Source organism: Scomber scombrus, chromosome 14 (assembly GCF_963691925.1).
Source record: "Scomber scombrus chromosome 14, fScoSco1.1, whole genome shotgun sequence".
In the NCBI taxonomy this organism is placed as follows: domain Eukaryota; kingdom Metazoa; phylum Chordata; class Actinopteri; order Scombriformes; family Scombridae; genus Scomber; species Scomber scombrus.
The window spans coordinates 15,482,410-15,492,681 of NC_084983.1; the positions used below are offsets into that span (position 1 = coordinate 15,482,410).

The 10,272-nt window shown below is 38.5% G+C and overlaps 2 protein-coding genes across 2 annotated transcripts; one reads left to right on the forward strand and one right to left on the reverse strand.

Moving 5' to 3' along the window:
• Window positions 1-4,498: 4,498 nt before the first annotated feature.
• On the forward strand, window positions 4,499-6,425 carry LOC133994077 (mesenteric estrogen-dependent adipogenesis protein-like). The gene is made up of 5 exons (XM_062433264.1): window positions 4,499-4,711; window positions 4,862-4,986; window positions 5,610-5,725; window positions 5,843-5,989; window positions 6,111-6,425. The coding sequence occupies exons 1-5, from the start codon at window positions 4,500-4,502 to the stop codon at window positions 6,123-6,125; spliced, it is 615 nt and encodes a 204-aa protein (XP_062289248.1). The 5' UTR covers window position 4,499; the 3' UTR covers window positions 6,126-6,425.
• A 176-nt stretch (window positions 6,426-6,601) lies between these two features.
• Window positions 6,602-10,069, reverse strand: alox5ap (arachidonate 5-lipoxygenase-activating protein). Its single transcript, XM_062433265.1, has 5 exons — window positions 9,938-10,069; window positions 9,727-9,811; window positions 8,037-8,107; window positions 7,336-7,417; window positions 6,602-6,887 (listed from the first exon to the last, which is right to left on the reverse strand). The coding sequence occupies exons 1-5, from the start codon at window positions 10,008-10,010 to the stop codon at window positions 6,725-6,727; spliced, it is 474 nt and encodes a 157-aa protein (XP_062289249.1). The 5' UTR covers window positions 10,011-10,069; the 3' UTR covers window positions 6,602-6,724.
• Window positions 10,070-10,272: the final 203 nt, after the last annotated feature.

Here is a 10,272-nt window from a genome sequence, read left to right on the forward strand (position 1 = left end):
GTTGATGTTAAGGACTTGGCTCTTTCTGATCATTTCTGTGTGTTCATTGACTTACAGATCATTCCAAATGTTCAGTTAACCTCTGTGTCTGTTAGGAGAAGGTACATAAATGAGAATACCAGTGCAAAGTTTATGGAGGGTATAGCTATGTCACCAACTGTGAGTGCAGAGTCAGTTGATGAACTCCTGGATAATTTTAACTTGAAAATCTCAAATGTCATGGATGCTGTTGCACCTATTAGAACTAAAACTAAGACAACCTTGATCAGAAAGAAAACACCATGGAGGAACACAATGATGGTAAAGGCTTTGAAAACAGAATGCAGGAAAGCAGAGCGTAAGTGGAGAAAAACTAAACTTCAAATTCACCTTGACCTCTACAAACAAAGTCTTTGTAATTTTAACTATGAGTTACTCAAAGCTAGACAGCGACACTTTTCTGAAATTATTAATAAGAACATCAACAACACTCGCACTCTGTTTGCTATGGTTGATAAGCTTACAAACCCCCCTAAACAGATAGCTCCAGAACTCCTTTCCACAGAAAAATGCTATGAATTTGCTTGCTTTTTCAGTGAAATAATCCAGTCCATAAGGTTAAATATCAACACAAATCAACAAAACAATAAAAAGACGCAATCCCTAAGACCTCCCAGGAATAACTCAACTGCGATGTCAGAATTTAAAACAGTTGACCAAAAAACCACAGAGGAAACAGTTCAACATCTAAAACCATCAACATGCTGTCTTGACACAATGCCATCAGACTTTTTAAAAACTATTGTGAACTCTGTCCAAACAGATTTGCGACAAATAATAAATAGCTCACTTCAATCAGGCACGTTTCCTAAACCCTTAAAAGTAGCTGCCATTAAGCCACTCTTAAAAAAGAAAACGCTGGATGCTTCCATGTTAACCAACTACAGACCTATCTCAAATCTTCCTTTTATAGGCAAGATCATTGAGAAAGTGGTTTTTAATCAACTCAGCAATTTCTTGAACTCCAGTGGCCTTTTTGACAAATTTCAATCAGGCTTCCGACCTCACCACAGTACAGAAACAGCTCTTGTCAGAGTGTTAAATGACATAAGGTTAAACACTGACTCAGGCAAGGTGTCAGTTCTGGTCCTGTTGGATCTCAGTGCTGCGTTTGACACTGTGGATCACAGTATACTGTTGAACAGGTTGGAAACTTGGGCAGGACTCAGCGGAACAGTCCTAGAATGGTTCAGGTCCTACTTGGAGGAGCGGAGTTATTTTGTGACCATTGGAAGTTATGAATCCGATCAAGTGGCTATGACATGTGGAGTTCCTCAGGGGTCAGTTCTAGGACCCCTTCTGTTCAGTCTATATATGCTGCCTTTGGGTCAAATTCTGCAGAACTCTAATGTAGACTATCACAGTTATGCAGATGACACGCAGATATACCTAGCACTGTCCCCGGATGACTACAGTCCAATACAGTCATTGTGTCACTGTTAAGAGCAAGTAACACATTGGATGAACCAAAATTTCCTTCAATTAAATCAAGACAAAACTGAGGTAACTGTTTTTGGCAATAAAGAGAAGAGAATTGCTGTCAGTAAACATCTCAAGTCACTCTCTCTAAAACTAGCGACCAAGTCCGAAACCTTGGCGTGCTGATAGACTCAGATCTGACCTTCAGCAGTCATATCAAATCAATCACCAAAACAGCCTTCTATCAGCTTAAGAACATATCCAGAGTGAAGGGTTTTATGTCTCAAACAGACCAGGAGAAGTTGATTCATGCTTTCATCTCCAGTAGACTCGACTACTGTAACGGTCTTCTGACTGGACTCCCACAAAAAAGCATTAAATAACTGCAGCTCATTCAGAACGCTGCAGCCCGAGTTTTGACCAGAACAAAGAGATCAGAGCACATTACTCCAGTTCTAAAGTCTTTACACTGGCTCCCAGTCAGCTATAGAATAGATTTTAAAGTTATGCTACTGGTCTACAAATCACTGAATGGTTTAGTGATTTGGTTGGGTTTTGGGGGGGGGGTGAGGATGTGTTTACTATAATTGGGTTTTATTTTTATTTCTCAAAATTGTTTTTTTTCAATTTTTTCTGTTAAATGTTTGTTTTATGTAAAGCACATTGAGTTGCCACTGTGTATGAAATGCGCCACATAATTAAACTGCCTTGCCTTGCCTTGCCTATATAGGGCTATGACCTATTTATACCATCTAACTTATACAGCATGTGTACATGCATCTTTATTTGTGTTAATATTAGACAGTATTGATATATATTACTGTGAAAGTAATAAAACTCAATTAAAAACATCACAAAATGCATATTGTGTGATACATGTGCGTTGTTGCCGATGCTGTGAAACCAACAAACCAGACAAATGTTTCAAAAGTTGTGAATTTCTGACTACAGCATGTATATTATTTTGTAGACATTTTTCCAGTAGGACATTATCGTGTCCCTGCCTTGCATATTCAATGCACTGTCGGTCAAACTGGCATGATTTGGTGTTTTCAACAGGACAGATATCATTTACAGTCTCTTGTGAAGAAGAATCATCCAGAATTGAGGCCCTTTTTCTGTTGTTGGCCATGCAGACTGGTAGAGACATCCAGAACAAATGAGTCAACAGCTTCCAGACCATGGAGGCTAAACATGGACTTTCTGGCCACAGAAATTAAACATGCTGGTTCTGCTGTGAAACCACAGTGGTGAGCGTTCACATTTTTGTACAGAAAGAAAGCAAACGGTTTGTCTGCTGTACTGTGTGGTGTGTTTATAGTGGCTCGATTGTAGTACATGTTTTATTCTGTAATTATTACAAATTAACTACTGTCTCTTTTTCTATTTCTTCTCACAGAAATGCAGCATTCTTCTTATGAAGGATTCAGGAAAATGTAAATACTCTATGTGAAGAGGCTGTTGTAAATCATTCTATATTCGGCAGTAAAATCAGAGCCAGATGTGATTAATGAACCTGTTTTGGACTCTGTCTGCTGTGTAATTTTTTTTCTGAAGAAAGCCATTGGAAATCCATGTATTCATCTTGGGAAAAATGAGGCCTGAACAAACACTGTGTGTTGAAAGAAAGCACTGAAACGTGCCTCACGACAAAGAGCTTGTTGATATGAAATTCAAATATGCTGCACATGAATGTTGTTGTTGCTGCATCACAAAGGCTCTCAGGTGACTTATCATTCACTAGTGTTTGAAGTGGTTTCTGTAGTGTTTCCTCTCTGTTCAAAGCTTGTTTCCAAGCACAGAGCCAAATGCTTCTTCAAGTGTCTTCCAACAAAGTTGTACATTCCAGCATCACTAATCTTATTGACTCAAAATCAAATAGTATACAGTAGTTTTTCAATTTGTTGACTTTAATGTTACATGTACTAAAACTATACAACCTATAATACACACTATATGTGGTATTTGTTTATATATAATGATAATTTACGTATGTGCTCACTTATGTGGGTTATGTTTGCATGTAGGGCTGGGAACCAGCCTTGATGGGAGTTGACCCGTTAACAAAGTATGTTTGGAAACGCTGTCATACCTGGTCATGTGATGTTAATTAAAAACGGAAGTATATTGATTTGATTTCAAATTAAAAGCATACTATTTGGCATCGTGTTCTGTATGTTTGAATATGTGTATATTGTTTGTATTTCTTTGAACTTGAATCATACAACTCTATTTAAAAAAATTTTTTTAAATAAGAGTAATATTTATTACTTGAATGGGAACATTTATTTTACGCTTTTTTCTTTTTTCTTTTTTTAAATTGAGACACTATATCATCCAAGTAGCTCATCTGTCAGATCTGGATAATTTTACGTCCAGAAAAGGTTTACATCTTAATATGCTCTTTATATTGACTTTTTACACATTGCGTAGCTTAAACACTGTAACACTGAAACAAATCAGAATTTGATTTACTTGCACTGCTTACTAATAACTCTTAATGCTAGTTACACACACCAGTTATAGTTCAGTAAACATGAATGTATCACTGAGCAAGTAGGTGGAAAAATAGATACATCCTTCTAGAAACAACAAGTACATCCACTAATAGCTTGTTTTTGCCATTGACAGGCTCAGGTTGTTATCATTATTATTATTAAGTGTCTGACATCATTATGGAAAGGACCATATAGTGAAATAAAACATTTTCTTGATACCATTTGCTTGATCACGTCTTGCTTCTTTGTCAAAACAAACACTTTAGTTGATGTATATTGACAGAGAGCTTTTGCCCAAAAGGAATACACTTCATTCTTAGTCAAAACTGGAATTAGTCACTTAGACACAAAAAATGGGAAAATAAGGTCCAGGTTGAAAACTCCTGAAGTTTCCCCTTAAGCTTTACAACCAGCTAGTTTCAGTAGAGGGTTTGATTTTGGCATGAGACCGGAAGCGGGCACGTTTGAATGTGTCTACCTTGACTATTTGACGTTACTAAAGCTGCAGACTGGAGGTAGGCAGTGCAATCAGCTGCTGCAGAAATGCGTGAGACCATGAAAGCAGACCAAGTGTCCCACAGCAAGATGAAGGTGACAGAAATCGGGGAGTTTCTGAGGAAACCTCCTGCCGGTTTCTCCGTGGTGGCTCTCAGCTCGGGTTACAGAGTCTACAGCGACCCGGAGGAGACCCTGGTGCTCATCGATGACTTCCACTCTTGCAGGGGGAACATAGTCTTCCAGAAGTCGCTGGGGAGGTGAGAAAAACACCACTATGACCGTGGCCCATTTAATATGCAAAACGAGTAATAATTTGGCATAATAACAATGCCATCAGATGCCCCACCACATATAATTTACAAATAACACACTGACACAAAACTCTCTGGTTTGTTTTCCAATATCAGGAAAGTTAAAGTGAACAATTTATGGGAGTACACCAGCTTCAGGAAGAGTCTGCTGTCCAGGAGAATCTATCTGCTGATGTCTGCCTGCGAAGAACACTTTCCAGTGTCCAACAGAAAGGCAGCCAGTGAGACAAGATGTAACTTAAACCAAAGTAGGGGACCTACAGGGGTACTTTAAGGGGCTCTAGGGGGTCCCCAGCAAAAAGAGGAGTCATTTATTTTCACTATAATAAACACAATGGCACAATGTTTGACTTTTTTGGTGATGGGTCTTATACACTTTCTGTATTAAAACATCTAAAAGCAAAAATCGTATCAGATGGAGGGCCCTGGGACAAAATCTTATCAAACGGGGGTCTCATTTGAGTCAGTTTAGGGGTCCTTGTTGTGAAAAAGTTTTGAAAACTACCGCTGTAAACTGTGTTCAGCATGGTCAAAGTGTAATTTGTGTGTATATACACTCAAGGAATTACACAGTGGTAAAATAAGTGGCCCTAAAAAGCACCACTGGTATGTTTTAGTGAGCACAAAATAGTGTTTTTCAAACCAGTGAGTACTTGAAGCTGCTAAGTGTTTCATGCCGTTTGGTGGCATGAGTGACTCATGTAGGCTTCGCAGACATTTGCAGTGGGTGGAGTGGAGAAATAATAATGGCAGCACAGTATTTCATCCACATGACAGCATGTTTTTCTGCACACCCTCTCTCTTTGTCATTTATCTTCATGAACTATCCTTTGCCCTGTTTCAGTGCTGAAGCAGTATGTGGTGTCCATCGATGGCAACGACCCTTTCATCAAGTGGCAGATGGAAAAAGGCCTGGACTGGACCATCTCTTCTGTTGCTGGGGAGAGCTACAGGGTGGATGTAAGCAGGATTTTATAGTCTTTCTGCTTTCACTTTAATGTTTAATACATTCCAGGAGTTATTCTGTGACTGCTGTCCAAAATTTTAGTGTTTAAAGTGAGTTTTACCTTATGGCAGATCGACCTGACTGAAGCACTGGAAAGCTGGACAGACCTGGTAAAAGTTGAACCTGTGTGGAGAGACGCTTCCTTCACCCTGAAATACTATTCAGATGCCCTATTTGACTTCCCGCATTGGTTTGGCTTCAGCAAGAGAACATTTAAGGTAACTGTCTCTAATTCTTCCTTCAACACTTCAAAAGTAATCTTTACATTTTGTTAACATTTATTTGTCAGCGTGCACTTGTCTAACCTGTCTTCTTTGCTCATTTCTCTTACCATTAAAGCTGAGACTGACATGAGTGAGCAGCGGATGAAGAGTAAGGAAAAGGCGAGTTTATTAGCTCAGTTTTTGATGGCATCTGCTTCTTCAAGAAAACATGAAAAAGGAGTTTCATGATCAACAGATGAACGGTTGTAATACCTGGAATCATCAACCTGCCAGGTGAAGGATGACCATAAGTTGGATCAGCTAACCTATCAGGGCTGCAGGAGCTACCTTATAATCACTATTGCGTCCAGATATGACCTCCATTCAATGGGTGGAAAGATTTATCAAGCACCGACGAGGGAATTCTGAATGACCTGATGATTATTTCGACAAATTCTGCCTGAATTGGTATTTCTTTGTTACTAAATATTCATTTACCTCACATGACTGTACTAACTGTATGTGTAAAGGGCACCAAATCTGTGCGACAAATCAGATGTTTGCAGACTTTTGTACATAATGAATCAGCATTTGTTTATGAGAAGTTTTTATTTTATACCAAACTCAAATACAATAAAATTTGTTTTTATCAACAAAAAAAACCCCTGACTTTTAATTCAGCAACTCTCATCAGGTGAAAGACAAAAAAACAGGAAGAATCACCATTACTGTTATGTGCCATACACTGAATTAAGGGATGAGGAGAAGAGCAGACGCAGCGTTGGTGAAGAGATCTACGTATTCTTTATAGTTGCTGCCAAAGTAACGCGTCAGCAGGTAGTTGAGGATGCCCACAATGCACATCAGGAACAGGAAGCTGAGGATACGTTTTCCAAACAGGTAACCTGGAGTGCTACATAGACATTTAAAAACAAAATAGGGTTAATACCATGCTTCTAAATACACACACAAAACATGCACTCACCAAGTACTTTAGATACAATCTGATACAACAGCTCAGCTATAAATTCTATATTCACGAAGTTTATACATCTTTAGTTTTTGTTGACATTGTCAGAAAGGTTATCATTCTTTTTCCTGCTTATTATTGAGGTCATAGAGGGTGGTGTTATACTAGAGTGCAATATATTTTAAAGTGTTCCTAATATTTTGCCCCCCTCATGTATCATAATGTGGTGAACAAAATACGATGAACAATATAATGCAAAAATAAAATCTGAAACATGTTTTGGCTTTATAACTAGAAATTATAACTGAGCTGTTGTATTAGTTTGCTTTACATTGCACAGGTGTGTCCTAATAAACTGCTCGGGTAGTGTAGATTGCTCTTGTTCATTTACCTTTGAGAGGTTTGTCCCAGGTATCCCACAAAGTACTTCTGCCTGACTACAAGGTAGATGATTCCAGCAAAGGCAGCAGGAGCTTCAAACAAATGACAGTAAAAGAAAAACGATAAGAATTGTGTTTATACCCTCTATGTGGGTCTGTAAGGAAGGCAACCTTTTCTGGTTAGGGCCTGTTTTCCTGGGTTTGTTTAAGGCTCTTTTTTCCCATTAGGGAAGATCTTAATGATGTGTACAATGATATTTCAGACAGCTGTGGGTTTCCAGCTTGTAGTTACAGTTTGGGAAAACCCTATGTCAGTAATTACCACTTGAACCAAGCCAAGTCTGTGAAGAAATGTAGTTGCCTGGCCCTGTCCTATATCCCATAAAACAACTGGGATGAAGTGTGAAGCTTACCCTGCTCTTGTAAAAGGAATGGGGGCAAATCGCTGGAGCCAGACCCAACAGTCTGGTGTAAAGCCTTCCCAGAGGAGTGGAAACAGGTGTAACATTCAGGTGTCTTTTACCATATAGTTTAATGTAAATATTATAATATTTATGCTTCACAAACAACATTAAAGAAGTAATCTCTAGCTAAACATAATATCTTTTGAAGAAAAATGACTCAATTGTTTTCAATTGGATTTCTTTTTGTGGGTGTGTAGTGTTTACTGTAAATGTGGAAGGGCCATTTACAGCAGCTGATGAATGATTACCTTGACTGAGACACAGGCCGGCACACCACATCACTGCCAGGAAAGTGGGATACAAATCCATGCAGTTACGACTGAAAGAAGTGCAAACAAGAACTGTAAATTAGATTTAAGGAAGTTACCTGCAATGTAAATCTATGAAGCAATCATCAATGTATTTCAGACAGTGCTGCAGCGGAAACTTAACCCTGTCTCTATAACTGTTGGGAAATATTGCAGAGAAGAAGTAGCTGTGAAAAAATTAAGATCCTGGGGATAAAAAGATGGCGAATGAGCTACAAAACCCAGTCTGGCTCTCTGAGTGTTGGAGGAGCAAAGTTGAAACAGGGCGCCAGGAAAATCTGAGCCCACTCTCGGAGTCACCATGCACTGGCTGTTGCAATACACTGCAATAGTTAGTACAGCGTGTTGCACAGCACCATGTTCCCCAAAGCTTTTGCAAGCTCACACATGTTGGCAGAGTTATTCAAAAAACACCATACTTATGTTGGCCGGGAACCTACCAAGGGTCCCAAGGTGATTAAAGAAATAAGAAAGAAAAAATATACATTGGCTACTTAAAATTATTTCTATTTATTTCTTTTTCTTTAAAACACTTTTTTTTTCTTGTCAAATACTGGATACCTTTACCTTTTCAGGCCTGTATAACCCTTAGCATATTAAACTATGAGGAGGAAAAAAAACATTATTTGGTCTTTAGGAGCAAAAATGAGCTTTGATGCTTGGTTGTGACCTGTTTAATTTATTGGTTAATGTCTTAAGACCATAACTGCTGCCAGTTATACCAAACACCTCACAAATATCACCAATTACTTGGATTACTGTTCTGTAATGAGCTCTCATGTGACACCTTGCATTTGTCAACAGAACATTTGATTGTGAATATACTAATTTTTAATCTTGAATGCAATTACTCACTTTTAAAAATGCATTTTAAGTGAATAATTCTTCATTTTTAAATGTTTTGAATACCCTGGAAAAAAAGCACAATACATCCATATTTGAAGCTAATGAGAGCCTTTGAGGTGTCATATAAATGCATAAAGCGGAGAATTCAAGGGTTAAACCTTGACTGAAAGTTTCCATCACGTTTAAGACGCTAAAGTTTGTCAATTCTTTTGAAATCCTTGCAATCACTGAAAGACAGGATGTTGCCCTGACAGGAAGTTTGCTGTTTGCTGGATCTTGTAACCTGTAATGAGGTCCTTCAGCTATCATTGCAATTAATGAATTAGATTTGACGACGCAGTTAGTGAAATCTAAACAGAGAAGTCTGTGTAGCATGAAGCATTGAAGCTGTTCTTGTAATTTTTTGTAATAAATGCAGAAATCGGATTTTCTACACTTGGTTTTGAGAAAAAAACTTGCTTTTAGGTTGCATACACACATTCACTGGGGACCTACAAATGACGATGAGTCACCTAACTGGAAAAATGTGTTTTCATTGTTGCTTTCCTGGCAAGCATTCAAATGAGCCTCACATCTATTATTTTTCTCCCTATCTAAAAGGCAAATGAGGGCTGCCTCTCACTAGAACTAATATTTAGGGGGATGTAAAACCAAATGGAAAGTTAAAGCAGGAAACAAATATAACACAAAGCCACCCACTGTTTCACAGGTACAGATGTTTCATGAGGGGAATACAGCATGAATGAAAACACACACAAACAGAGGAGCCCAGTTTCAAACTTACTTGGCACAGGTCACTCGTTCAAAAGCAGAAGTGTGCTGGGTATTTTTTGGTTTGCATTCCTTCTCCACTTTGTTGGCAAAGAAGGCTTAAAACAAAAAAACAAATAAAAAAAGCAGTAAGGTCATTCATGTCACTGTTAGAGCATTTCTAACATCTTTAACTACTGATTTAGAGTGAAAAGAAAAACTCATTTGTAATAGTTTTCTCTCACCGTTCTGAAGTACACTGATGAGCGTGACGATGACCAGGAGGTAGATGTTTTCCACCACTTTGTTGTTGTCCATGATCACTGTGCGAGCTGTACTAGAGCAAGTGGATGGAGGGGATGATGTCACATCCAGAACTGTACATTCATACAGTTAGTTGCAAATGATAAACCTGATCTCTCCATCCCTCGTTTGTGGCTTCCCCTTTATGCAAATTAGGCTCTGGCTTAATACAGAGACGTGCAAACAAGTGCCTCATCCACTTCCTCTTATGAAAGATTTGCCAGAAGTTTACATTGCTGCTTCAGTTAAGTTAAGTGTTCCTCAATCTTCTGGGTGG